This window comes from Yarrowia lipolytica, chromosome 1C, assembly GCF_001761485.1.
Source record: "Yarrowia lipolytica chromosome 1C, complete sequence".
NCBI lineage: Eukaryota > Fungi > Ascomycota > Dipodascomycetes > Dipodascales > Yarrowia > Yarrowia lipolytica.
Genome location: NC_090772.1, coordinates 3,112,010 through 3,125,473, shown reverse-complemented (window position 1 = coordinate 3,125,473; position 13,464 = coordinate 3,112,010). Strand labels below are relative to the sequence as shown.

Here is a 13,464-nt window from a genome sequence, read left to right as displayed (position 1 = left end):
CGGACATTATCATCTACTCGTCTAAAATTGATCTTCTATCTTCGAGTTCATTTCCCCACTAACTCTACCACAACCCCTACCCACATCCCAATCGGGATGATATCGATAACCAAAATAGCCGATAGTGAGCGATAGGAAAATTTTGCATCACCTTGAAACACAAAAACCCCACAGTCGGCTTGGACAGCGGAGGATTTGGATAGAACGCCCCACGTGAAGGAATATTATGTCTGCTGCTACAATGGGTTTCACGCCGGTTGTTGTCGGGGCTGGCCCTGAGCCCCAGGTCAAGGTCGAGGGCGAGGAAGCACAAGCGGGAGCCCCAGGAGTGACTGCTGGAGAAGCTGGAGGAGCGGAGCCACCCACAACCGGGTCCGCCGCCGCGCCCTCCGCGCCTGGCGCTCCCTCCAACCCCACCACTAACCCCCCACCTTCTACCAACGCCTCGACATGTCCCTCTCCTTCTGGTGGCACGAACGGAGCCACCGCCAACGTCAACACCAACACCAACAGCGACATCAAAAACGAACCGAAAAACGACACGTCCGAGACGGCAGGAGAGGCGAGAAGCGACTCTGCCACCCCCAACTCCGCCTCCGTAACCCCCACCGGCGCCAGCTCTTCCACCGCGCCCAACGCTGGGTCGTCGGATGCGCCTATCGCCCCATCCAAGGACAAGGACAACGGGCGGGGCCAGTTTTCGCTCACGCCCGTGTGCCAAAACTGCCAGACCTCCACCACCCCGCTCTGGCGACGTGACGAGGCGGGACAGGTGCTCTGCAACGCGTGTGGCCTGTTCCTTAAGCTGCACGGCCGAGCACGCCCCATCAGTCTTAAAACCAACGTCATCAAATCGCGTAACCGGATCAAAAACCACGGCCACGGACCCGGTAACCCGGCCGTCGCTCACGGCGGTCCAATACTCGCGGGGGTGTCCGCCTCCCACCTGTGCCCCACGTCCACCCCCCAGCACCCAAGGGCCACCAACAACGGGGCCCCATCCGCCCCCAGCAACAACGGGGCCTCCTTCACTCCCAGCACCCCCACGGCCCACCGCCGCCACCCCACCACCAACACGCGCCCCCGGGCATGCACGTGCCCATGCACGTGACCCACATTGGCCACCACCCGCCCCCACACATGTGGCAGGGCCAGGCGCCACTGCACCATCAGCAGCAACACGGCCCGCACCCGCACCCGCACCCGGGCGCCCAGCAGCACGCGCCGCTACACCCAATGGCCGCTATGAAGGACCACCCGCAGCAGCATTACCTACCCCCACCGCAGCAGTATGCCTCGCCACAGTTCCGCGAGCAGCAGTCTCCTAGTCTTCCTGGATTTGGCTCGTTAACTGGAGGCAGCAGTAATGGTGGTAACGGAGGAAATGGCTCCACTGCCCCCTCGGGAACTGCGACTCCTGCTGCAGGAGCCACTGCCCCCGCCACTCCTTCCGCGGCAACTGCTCCAGCCACTCCGGCAGCTGGCTCCGGGTCTCCGACACTCAAAAAGATCACGTCGCCTCTGCTGTTGTCTAACAACCCGCCTGGTGCTCTCCCCAACAGTGCGCTCGACCAACTGAGTGCAGCTGCAAGTCAGTCGCCATACCTGACCGGCCAGGGCGAGCACGGAGGCGCAGGTGGACCGCATACTGCAGGTGCAGGTGCAGGTTCATCTGGCCCTGGAGACCTCAAGACGAGGCTGTCTGAGCTGGAACTCGTCAACGATCTGTTCCGAAGCCGGGTTGCCGAGGTGGAGGCCGCAGAACAGGCTGCCAGACGCTCCGAGGCGTCCATGCGGGAGTCGGAAATGCTGCTGCGTTCGGCGCTGCACAGACTTGAGACCCGCAACCGTGTGCTGGAAAAACGATGCAAGCTGCAGCAGGAAAAGCTGGAGGAGGCCGGCATCAAGGTGGACGACGACGACGATGTGCTCGAGGACAGTGATGTGGTGCTGCCGCCGTTGCGAGAAGCCACATCGGGAGATGCACAGACGCAAGCTGCACCAGCAGCGGACGGTATGACGTCGACGACGATTCTACCGGCGTCTCCTGCGCGACGGAGACGCTCGAGTGTGGGCGGACATGAGTCTGCGAAGCGAGAGTTCGATGGACTGAGAAAGAAGGTGAGGGTGAGTGACCTGCTCTGAGCTGGGAGATGAACACGTCACCAGCGTAGCGACTGGTCTAATCACCAGGCAGGTCATGAGTAGCCATGAGCGACCTTGAGCAATGAGAACTTGTAGTTAAGCTCATTAGCTCTGCTCAGGATCCAAAAAGAGACGAGTGATGAAAAGGGATATGTACAGTAATTAGGAAATAATGAGAGGAAAATGTTGGAGAGTGTTGTAGGCTGATATGGTGGATTCAGGTGCTTGAAGGGTGGAAACTGGATGGATGACAGGGCGGTTAGTTATTGCTAGATAGATGCAGAGTATTGCAATACGCAAGGTCTCTTTCGTCTGTACCCTCATTTGACCAATTTGTTCCTTCAAGTATTCCACAGAAGTAAATGTATGGAGAGTCGAGAGTCGAAATGAGCAGATGTGATCAAATTCATCTACAGACTCCATTCACTTATTTGTTATTTTCAGCTCGTTCTCTTCTCGGTTATTCCTCCAAACGCATATTGGTGACACTGTAGCCCCGTTCAACAGACCAAGAACTCCTTGAAAACACACAGGGACTTCTCAGAGACGAATTCTGTTGCTTATCCAATGGAATAATCAACTCAAAGACTGGACTCAGCGCATCGTGTCTATTTTGGAGGGAACATCTCCAACTCCAGTTGACACAACTGTTGGGATCGTCTGGAAGAGCTGAAAGAGCGTCCGGAGAAGTGGCAGTGATTGACAGTTGTCGATACTGATTAAAAGTGCTTGATTTCAGTTGAGTATTGACAAAGCAGTCGAATGGGTTCTGACAGACATGTTCCCCCAGCAGGACCAATACATGATGATCTAGAACGTATGTTTCCGGAATTTGGGGTCCAAGGTCTAGGCAGTAATTGACGAAGCGTTCTGTTGATGAAGCGATTTACCGCTGGACCGTGGAACAGCTTGTAGAAAGGCGGGGTGAGTTGTGCGGTTGGACTTGGGCTTGCGAGCGGACTACGAAAGCAGAAATTTTTATAAAGGTTCTCAGAAGGCGGTTTGAAGAGTTTAAGCAGTGGTATTGAAAGGGACGGGTCCTCTGGCTGAGGGGGTAAGAGCTGGAGAAGTGTTGGAGGGATGGTTAGAAGATGGTTAGAGGATGATTGGAGGAATGGTTGTAGAGCGGACCAAGAAGTGTTTTCGGAACGTCTGGACTTGCAAAAGGAAGCTAGAGTTGAAAAAGAAGGAATTAAAGGTCATAATTTGCATTTGTTGAAGTCATCAATGTATTTCACTGCTGAATATACTAAGAATAGCAGTCTATCTCATGTCCAGTGATACCTGCAATGATACAGGGCCCCCAAACGAATTGTCCGGCGTGATGCGTAATAGTCTTGCGTGATGGTCAGGAAAAGTTGATATAATAGTTAAACACTTTGCTAAAGGTGCTTGTGAGTATAGAAATGTGTTTTAATCGGCCTACCTGTACACATCGATATGCCGTCAAGTCATCTCATCACCTACTCCAGATGAGCTTCAATTCATTTTCTGAGTACAGTACGAAGACTGACATTGTTTTTGTCCGATACATGTAAATATCAAGTCCGGGTGGATATACGTTCTCTGTGTGTTCTATTGTAAGGAGTTGTACAATTCTTTCCAACTGCCATATCTCGTCTTCAATTCAAACATGCAATTAGTAGTGGTATTATATATAAGCGTCTATATTAGTTTCAAGTGTGTTGATAATGGTGGCATAGGCTAGTTGTTATTGACGCCGGTGATGGAATCCGTCTCCACCTCCTCCGTATCCTGATCCACGTCCTTCCCCTCATCTCCGCCGGATGTACCCAGATCCAGGAAGAAGGACAGTACCAAGCCCGCCGCTGATGTACCGACCGAGAACCAAAAGGCAGCATGATAAGAGTCGAGCAGTGTCTCCTTGGACACCTTGTGGGTCTCGTCGGCACTGACCTTGGCCGAGGCAATGGAAGAGGCAGCAGCAAGAGCGACAGCTGCAGACAGCATGGCAATGGTGTTGAAGATACCTGCTGCTCGACTTTGCAGATCCTCACTGACCGAGTTAATGGTGAGCAGAGTAGACACGTTGTAGAGCAAGTCTGCTCCGATAACTGAGAGGATTTCTGCGGGGAAGGGGATGGCCCAGTAGGAAGTGTGTACTCCAACCAGAGCCATGAGCAGAGCTGCTCCAAAGAAGCCGGCCTGGGCCAGCATCATGAGAAACCGGCCAGGGATGAGATGTAGAGTCATGGCAGCAAAGACATTGACACAGATACCGGCCACCACCATGGGAACAAAGTAAGCGGTGGTAAGAATCGGATTGGTGCCCTTGATATTCTGGAAATACATAGTAATGTAGAATTGAGTGGTCCCCAGAAAGGTGGACATACCCAAAGCCACACAGGCCATACAGACAGCGAAGCCCTTGCATTTCCAGATGTGAGGCGGCATGATTGGGTTGCTGGCAATGTAGCATTCGTAGAGAACAAACAGCACAATGAGCACGAATCCGGTCACAAACAGACCAATGATGTAGGGAGTCTTCCAGCCCTTCTCTGTGCTGTCTGCGTGGGTCATGGCGAACACAAAGAGCGTGAATCCCGCCAGACACAGGGCTGCTCCTCCGTAGTCGAGATTTTTGAGCTTCTCAATCACTTCTGGTTTGCTCATGGGAGGGTCTGGTGGAACGTACCAGACACAGGCCAGTGCAGCCAGAAAGTACATGATGGCAAAGAAGAAGAGAATTCCCTGCCAGCCAATGAACTCGCCGCAAATGCCGCCCACTACCAGGCCCACCACAAACCCCAGCGGTGCTCCAGCCGCAAAACCAGCCATGGCTCGATTTTTTCGTTTGCTGGGCTTTCTGTAGATTGAGCCGAGAATTCCGACCGAGGCAGGAATCGCGGCTCCGGTGGCAACGCCTTGGATGGCTCGCAGCACGTCAAAGGCCACATCGTTCTTCATGAACCCGGAAATGAGAGAGGTGGCGGCAAACACTGTGTATCCTGCAATCAGGGTTTTTTTGCGCCCAAACGAGTCCGCCAGACCTGCCATGATCAGAAGAGACGATCCAGTGCCGAGGGAAAAGGCCGACAGAGTCCATGACAGCTGTCCTCCCTCAATCTTGTAGCTCTGGCCGATTTTATCCAGGGCCACCAGAAGAGCTCCAGTTGTGAGGGCTTCCAGAACGGGACTGAGAGCAAGCAGGAAAATGCAGATAATTTCTTTCCACGTGGAACTGAAGATTGGTGGTCGTGCTCCGTTCTTTTCGCGGTCGGGCATCATTTCGTTAGTGTCGTTTGTATCGTTTGTCGTTCCTTCTGGCCTACACTTTTCGTTGTGTGTTTCGAGTCCGTTTTTGTCCGGTAACCGGGCATTGTCAGTGTCCGCACCCGTCGGCAGCGTTTCCACGGTCTCCACGGTCTTCTTTGACCTTTTGAACATCACCATGGCGTTAAACGAGGCAGTGAAGGGGTCTGGTCGCAATGGAGGTTTTTCAACTCGCTTATTTTAGACATGTTTTAGACTCCAGCAAGAGGTGCAGATCGACGCTAATTTTGTTGAGCCCGAGCTATTGGACATGTTAGTTGAAGGCTGGTACGAGGTACGGGATGGGTGGTCATAGAGTGCTAATTGGGGTAAAAAACGTGACGAGCGACTAAAATATGAATATCCCACCAATAAAAATACTCAACGATACGCTTTTAAACCCCTACATCCTTGTCAAATACTATTCTGAAGACCCCGTCAACTGTTCACTCACAGTTCGTTTTACTTAGAGTCTACTCAGTTTCTTCTTTGATTCCAACAAAATCCAGCAAAAAGAAAATAACCACTCTGCAAAAATAGTTTTTTTTTTTAGCCGAGTTTATGCCTTTGTCTAATGTGAATGGGACGGCGCCGCTGTTTAGTGCGAAAAAATGGTGTAGTCAGGGTAACTGCCGGAGACGGAGTGTGTGATCACGTGATCTCCAGATCTCCAGCGTCCGTGAGGCTGAATTATTCGCTTTTGGATGTGGAACCGGCCGTTTTCCACCGCAATGATCTGGGGACTCTGGTATACGACATTCAGCAGTTGAGTCATAATGACTCAATGTTGAAAGTTTAACGTTGGAAGCCGCACAGGGCATCTAAAATCGTGAACTTCTGCGATTGCTGTATTGAGACACTTTGGACGGTCTGAGGGTTGGTTTCGGTACTGAGCGTCGATCAGAGAGTTGATTTCGGCTCTTTTGGACAGTTTGAGAGTTGTCTTCGGCACTGAGCGTCTGAGAAGTTGCAGGTTCGTTTTTCCTTCGTTTCATGTTGAAACAACCGTGCATGAGAGGTCTGGGATTGCTTTTTCTAGCATGATCGTAAGTGTCATTGTAGAATGAGTATACAGGGACAGGAGTGGCTTCAGGAGAGAAAGGTGGAAAGCGAAAGGTCGTTAATTATATTCTTGATGGCGGATGTACCTTCATTATACCTCAATGTGGTTCGGGTTCAACCTGAGAGATCTGACATGACTCTAGGAAACAAGGCCATGAAGAGCTACTTGTAGATCTGGAGTTCTCTAAAGTGCAACATTAGCGATTTGCGTGATATTGTTGGTGTAGCTGTACTGTGAGTGGTAACACCCATGGTGGACATCCTTCTCAGTGTGGCTGAAGGGGAACTCGGATACTCTCGAGGTGTCCTTCAGTTCCTTAGACTGTGCTATCCGGCACAAGAGAGAGAACGGTGGTATTCGATGCAATACATGTACTGTACAATACTGTACTCTGGATGATTATGTCACTAGGATCTTCCAAGGAGTACATACTGTACTTGTAGATTGCCAAGTCACTCGGGTACAGTACGTGGAACAAAAAAAAAACGAGTCAGTTCACCAGTTCAACGCGCGAGCTCATCCAAGGGGGCAGGTGGACATCTATGACTCTCCAATTACCATCCAATATGAACTAGTAGGAGATTACAATACAGTAAAATGACCCCATTGCTCTATAGCAACCCCACTCAGAGTCTTGTTAGGTGATGGGACTACGACGAGGTGTCACCACTGTTCTCGACATTTGTCACATTATTTCAATCGCTGGTACGTCGGAAAGGGGTCCAGGGAACAATTCTTGTGCGGACCGCTTCTGTTCTTTTGAGTACAGTAAACACCCATGATAGCTCCTGATGTCGGCCGAAAGCCTGAAACTCCAAAACCGTCAGTGTTGTTTGCCGTATGGAGCAGGGTGGAAGCTGTGGAAGGTACGCTGTGGTATAGGGTCGTGAGTGTGAATCTGCGACGAAAACGAGACCTTTGTGGACGGGTTTTATCCGAGGGGGCTTATCATCAAGTGTTGTCGACGCTTACCGACAATCACACCAACCAGAACTCGTTGATGCTCTTTAGAATGCTGGGGGGGAAACAGACCGCTAGCTGGTGAGTCCAAGGAGGTTGACGGGCGAATCTAAGAGAGTGTTCCTTTGAGCTGTAAGAGTCCACACTTACCAATATCACCAACACCACAGCTCGTTCTCTCTCTCGTGGGGAGAGTGTCTTACCAAAGCACAGCGCAATGGAGGTGTAGAGAGCACCAAGCCGCAGTCATTTTTTGTGACATTGGTGAATTAATTGGTGGCAATGAATCGATTGGCGCAAATCTCCCACTTGCCTCACAACGCCACAAGTAGATACCTCAGTATCACGTGGTACCACGCAGCTCAGAAAATCATTTCATTTAGGCTGAACACATCTGCATTTAGTTGGAATTAGTTGAAGAAAGGGTGGGCTGGGGGTGGCTATCTCAGGCTACCAAAGTCGTAGGGGGAAGAAAAGTGGACCAGAAGGTAGTTAAGGTGGGAAATGCTATCTAATAATTGAAGAAAGTACACCCTTGTAGTAATTAAATAAGTGGATAATCAGCATATTCGTTGGAATAGTCAACCGCTCCAGTTAAGACATTTGTTGAAATTTGTTAAGTTTAAATTAAAAGCGACTTATCTGCTGTGACCGCAAGTGAAGTTCAAAAGTATTATATAATCACCGGAAAGATCAAGTATTTACTGTTGGATAATAATCTTTCGACACAATGTCTACTCACGGGTCAGAAAGAGTGTTTAAAGAAGATCAGTGACTATAGATGATGACCTGGAAGTTTCGAGAGGCAGATGCTTTTTTGTAAACACGACAGTCCATGGATCCAGGGAGTCGTTGGTACCTCTATCAGATCAAGTGGCAACGTCTGACAAGGGTAGTTTATCTACTAGTTCTGTTCCTATTGCTGTCTTTGAAGTTGCCTTGGTACTACCCGGATCATGTGTGATATCGCCCAAGACTCCAAGACTGCAGTCTGGATGCCCTTGTTTTATCCACGAGACATGTTATCAACAGAATCCCAGGTCGCTTTCCAACTAGGAGCACGGTTTATAAAACAGTACAGTGTACAGACCAGCAGGCGTTGATGAAGTTCACTATGAACGCCTCGGCTGAAGAGAGCAATCATTTCGCCACTCACCTGTGACCAACCAATACCCCTCTGTCTAGAGATGATGGAAGAAGAGATGGAGCTACTACAAGTAGTTGTGAGTGCTTACACTGACTCGACAGATATTTTTGCGGGAGGCTTCTAGAGCCGTTAGCTCCGCTTCTTTGCATGAGTCTTGAAGTAGTTGCGATGGAAGCCAGAGCTATGATTAACGGAACGCTGGTAGACCGACGAGGTTTCAGACACTATGAAGTAGGTCAGCGGGCCGACAGTGGCGCCGTACATGCCCACCCAGACGTAAATGAGCACTCCGGAGACCTATTTGGTTGTCGAAGTATCGAGATTTTCTGCAATTCCCACTCCAAACAGTGGGCATTCCGTGATGGTGAGAAATTCGATTGAAAGAAGGAGAGGAGAAACACGGCAAAACAGACAGTCAAGTGCAAATAAAGCAGATGCAGTATAATAACAGCACTGGCATCGGTTTTCAAACACCATCGATACTGTATTTTCTCCAACACTGGTGAACTCAGCCATACATGGCCATTCAGTGGGTTTGAACCGCTCTAGCTGACGACACAAAGACCATAGAGCAATTAAAATCACATCATTGTTACGATGTCAACAGAGGGATTGATATGATGGAAGAAAAAGTCACGAAAAACGATTATTTGGGTAACATCTCCTCGAATCTCACTCCTCACCTTTAGCTTTTCAATCCGTCATATAATATGTTAAAGCCGTTTGTAGAGTGATATACCTCATCCTGTCCAACAAGTCTTCCAGGAGAGATGGCGAAAGTAGAAACATACTAGCGTATTCGTCGCGTTCACTTTACACTACTAAAATGTCGTTATTTTTGTCATAAGTTGAAAATTAGGGGCTCGAAACGTGAATCCATCTAAGCAAGAGCTAGATAGGCAATAGTCCAATATATTGCTCGTCTGAACTCACAGAACACGCCAAAGTTATCCCTCGGAGACAAGAGTGGTATCATTTTGTACCTAAAGTCACGTAAATTCACATTGTGCACTTTTAATCACAGAAATATGCCTCCAAGAGGGAGTTTTTGCGACTCAATTGTTCCGAGTTTTCAATCCAAAACTCAAACCAATTTAGAGCCGCGAAAATCCACAATTAATTCCGCGTGACTCGAGTGCCGTGCCTGAGCAAACTCAAAGTCGACTTTTGTTATCAACTATATATGTAAGTATTTTTGTTAATTTAGTTGGTTAATTATGGAGGTCAGTGACAAAAGTGAGTGCCACAAGATACGAAAGAAAACGCCCTTTTTGGAGAACAAGAGAAGAGATATGATGGACGGGAATACAACTTTTCGCATTGAGAATCATGCCAGCTCCCATATGGCACCACATTATATCTCTAGGACATTATCCATAGCCCGTACTGATTTACTCAAGTCCACATACGAAGTCAGATAAGTTTCCATCTAGAGACGCTATGGAAGTAATAATTAGATGAAAGCGATCATGACACGGCCAGATTCGACTTGGTACCACTAGAAGTGTGCTCAAAGTGTTCCTTCGACTTTCAGTCGGGAGAGATGACAAAGCCGTTTAGCCCTGACTTCACGAACGAACAGGGAGAACCAAAGACAGGGATAGCAAACTAACAAATGCGATAATACCATCTGAGAGGTGACATGTGTGCTACTCACGTCACGGGCGGCGTGAACTCTGCCACTTCAAGGCGTTTAGAAGTAGTGATGATTCCACTCAGTATGAAGAGATGAGTTTTGATTTGAGCAACAAGTTAGAATCAACTGTTTATCCACTATTGGCAAGATGTTGTGAAGTGCAATAAACCGATGTACTGTAGAATAGCCATAGAACAGCCAAGCATCGCCAACCTATCATCCTCCTGCCAACAACTCAGCTCTACTGTACATTACAAGTTCAGAACTTGTATGCATAGTTACTCACATCTCTCTCAATCACATGCTAATACTCTATTATGCAAACATCGACTCATATCTTTTTCGAGATGCAGTTTTTAGAACCGTCATGAACGGCATTCTATAGTGATCCATTGACGAGAACGGTAGAGACTTGTCGTACAGCACTTGTATGTAGACATACGCCTCGAGGCCTGAACCCAGAATAGTCCCTGTACTGGTGTCTCGCACTCACCGTTCACTTCCACGTCTTCATACCAAAACTCTCGCCCTCCTTCAACACCTCCTGAAAAGCATTGCCCTGAATATCCATCGTCGGCGTAAAGATGTTGGTTCCCCACCACGACGGAGGATTGATATTGGGCAGCTGCAACGACACAAAAATGACCGCTGCACTGACAGCCATCCCCACATCCAGCCCTGCACTCAGTGTGTAGTTGTACTTGGCCCACCAGTTGAACCACCGCCGTTTAATCAGCCAGTTGAAAATGTACCCTACCACACACCACGATGCGTAGTTGTAGGGGGTGGCGGGCGGAATTTGAGAAGGCCCGTTGAAGAACACAGGCCAGTGGATGAACTTGAGCCGAGAGTTGGGGTGCCGTTTCAGCCACAGCCACGAAAAAAAAGGCAAGGCTGCACCCACCAGAAACATCCACAAGAGCCCATGGTACAGCTGCCCTTCGCCGAAAATACGGCCAGGTCCCACCAGGCCCCAGATGACGGACGCGGAGTAAAAGACCTGGACCTGGGGACAGGAGAAGTTTGTCTTTTGCGACTCTTCACACAGATCTGGGATCGCCATCTGTGCCCATTCCACCACAGCCAGCTGGCAAATGCTGCCCCACGTTGTGGCCAGTATCTGGGCACAAAACATGACTCGAGGAGCCAGTTTCAGGTAGTGGCCGAGTTTGAGATCGACCAAAAAGTTGAGCGCTTGTGCGTTTGAAATGTAGCCAAAGGTTTTGAAAAACATCATGCCGACCGGTCGTCCGGGAAGAATGTAGCCCACGACAAACTCGGTTAGCACATTGAGACCCATGGTCACGTTGGTCAGTGCCGCAATCATACCTGCCGGGATAAGCAGACCTCCAGCGATGAGAAGGGCAATGATAAGAGCCCAAATGGGCAAGTCTGTTTCCCACACGGAGACCGTGACACAAGCCAGGGCAAAGCAGATGGCTAGAACCAGTGCGTACCACCATTCGGGCACCTCGGGATACTTTCTCATGAGTTCCATATGCACATCCTCTGGCTCCTTTCGGCTGTGTTTCCAGTAGTACATGATTTCTTTGCCGTGGAAAAGAATGGTATGGACAACCGTGGATGTGATAGCGGCAAAGGAGACGCCGTAGGAAAGAGCAAATGTCGTGGACAGATACAACGGCGAATACTCTTTGTATTTTTCCACATCCAATTCAAACTTCTTTTTACCGCCCTTGACAAGCGGTTTGAGTACTCTCTCAGCATCATAAGTCCTTTGAAATCGGTCATACGAGTTGGAATCGCTCATGGGCAGGTATCGCCCGTACCAGGCGTTGGAGTAGTGCAAAATAGGGGTGATGATCCAGAAAATGACCACCACTCCTGCTGCCACGTTTCCGATAGAGAAGAAAGGCGGAACCAGAGGACTGCCAATGTAACCGGCAATGACGTTCCAGTCGAAGTTGATGGGGATGAGCCCCAGGCCGGAAGATGACCCGAAAATCTGGTTCACAATGACATTGTCGGGAGCTGCGTACGTCACAAAGGCGAAATTGGACAAAAAAGGCGCCAGATAGCCCGGTAACCAGTTCCAGACAAAGTAGGCGGAAAAAACAATGAGAAAAAACCGCAGACGAGAAATCTTCCACCCGTCGGCAGTATGGTTCACATTCATGTGAATGTTAGTGAGAAAAGTGGTGGTGACCAAATTACTGGGCCAGATGAGAGAGGCAGGATAGACCAAGATACGTCTACAGATGCCCGCCATGCCGTAACCAAGACATTGCACACAAATGGAACTGACAATACTGAAGCCCCAGCCGAAATATGTGTTGTTGTATCTGTGTTTCATCGTCAGCACAATGACGGGGACGTAGGAGACGCCCGTTCCATAGGAGACGTTGGCCATGACGATAATCAGGCAATGCTCCTTGATGTTGAAGGGGGAGTTGTTGAGGTAGATGTTAGTCAGGGGGATTCTCCAATTCGGCACAAACTGGTCCCATATTCGTCCCAGAGGCCATGCCACCATGGCTGCAAAAAAGGACGATATGACGAATGCTGGCCAATGCAGAGTGAAGAGGATGTTGAGTCCAGAACAGATGGTGACCAGAAAGATGCCAATGACCCACATTCTGGGGGTATTTTGCGGCATTAGAGGGTCGTCAGTAGCAGGTACAGCAGCCCGTACTTCTGGATACGGTGAATTGATGGCCTTTTTGCGCCCCACAGAAAAAATAGAGGTTGTCTCCACTGTGTCGTATTGTGAGTCTACACAAGAGCTGGATTCGAGAGTGGCGTCGGCGACTGTCTCCCTCGTTTTATCCCTTGACTTGCTGAAGCTGTGGTTTCTCAATTCCTCCTCTTTCTCTTCGCGGGTCTTTTCGCTCTCGGCGTCTCTTTCCAGATCACCTCCTCGTCTTAGTAAGCCTGCTCTGGAGTCGTTACTGACCATTGACGAGTAACGGTCATCGATGTAGATTGGAGTCAGCTCCGTATCCGAGTCGGAGTCGGTATCGAACGCGTGGCGACTGTATTGGCTCATGTGGTAGTGGTTGATTGATCATATACTGAGGGTGTCAGAAGGGGATGATGATGATGATGATTATGATGATGAAAGGGTGGGGGCAATAAATAAGTTGTCTTGTGTATTTTGTGTGTTCTGTGGCGCCGGTCAAGTCGCTGGCGCGTCCTTATCACTGTAGAACAACAGAAAAGGCCTGTTTGTGTCGATTTACGCCGCTCCAATCCCGTTTGATTGTTTTGGTGAAGCTCTGA

General features: G+C 49.5%; 6 protein-coding genes across 6 annotated transcripts; 3 read left to right on the top strand and 3 right to left on the bottom strand.

Annotated features, from left to right (window-relative positions):
* Positions 1-226: 226 nt before the first annotated feature.
* YALI1_C31252g (uncharacterized protein) lies at positions 227-1,111 on the top strand (the record flags this gene model as incomplete). Its single annotated transcript, XM_068282534.1, has 1 exon — positions 227-1,111. The coding sequence occupies one exon, from the start codon at positions 227-229 to the stop codon at positions 1,109-1,111; it is 885 nt and encodes a 294-aa protein (XP_068138635.1).
* Positions 1,112-1,140: 29 nt separating this feature from the next.
* Positions 1,141-2,145, top strand: YALI1_C31243g (uncharacterized protein; the record flags this gene model as incomplete). Its single annotated transcript, XM_502148.3, has 1 exon — positions 1,141-2,145. The coding sequence occupies one exon, from the start codon at positions 1,141-1,143 to the stop codon at positions 2,143-2,145; it is 1,005 nt and encodes a 334-aa protein (XP_502148.3).
* Positions 2,146-3,849: 1,704 nt separating this feature from the next.
* YALI1_C31199g (uncharacterized protein) lies at positions 3,850-5,559 on the bottom strand (the record flags this gene model as incomplete). Its single annotated transcript, XM_502147.3, has 1 exon — positions 3,850-5,559. One exon carries the CDS (start codon positions 5,557-5,559, stop codon positions 3,850-3,852), a length of 1,710 nt encoding a protein of 569 aa, XP_502147.3.
* Positions 5,560-8,885: 3,326 nt separating this feature from the next.
* YALI1_C31163g (uncharacterized protein) lies at positions 8,886-9,104 on the bottom strand (the record flags this gene model as incomplete). Its single annotated transcript, XM_068282533.1, has 1 exon — positions 8,886-9,104. One exon carries the CDS (start codon positions 9,102-9,104, stop codon positions 8,886-8,888), a length of 219 nt encoding a protein of 72 aa, XP_068138634.1.
* A 1,126-nt stretch (positions 9,105-10,230) lies between these two features.
* YALI1_C31151g (uncharacterized protein) lies at positions 10,231-10,584 on the top strand (the record flags this gene model as incomplete). Its single annotated transcript, XM_068282532.1, has 2 exons — positions 10,231-10,290; positions 10,345-10,584. The coding sequence occupies 2 exons, from the start codon at positions 10,231-10,233 to the stop codon at positions 10,582-10,584; spliced, it is 300 nt and encodes a 99-aa protein (XP_068138633.1).
* A 136-nt stretch (positions 10,585-10,720) lies between these two features.
* Positions 10,721-13,231, bottom strand: YALI1_C31122g (uncharacterized protein; the record flags this gene model as incomplete). Its single annotated transcript, XM_502145.3, has 1 exon — positions 10,721-13,231. The coding sequence occupies one exon, from the start codon at positions 13,229-13,231 to the stop codon at positions 10,721-10,723; it is 2,511 nt and encodes an 836-aa protein (XP_502145.3).
* Between the last annotated feature and the right edge of the window lie 233 nt (positions 13,232-13,464).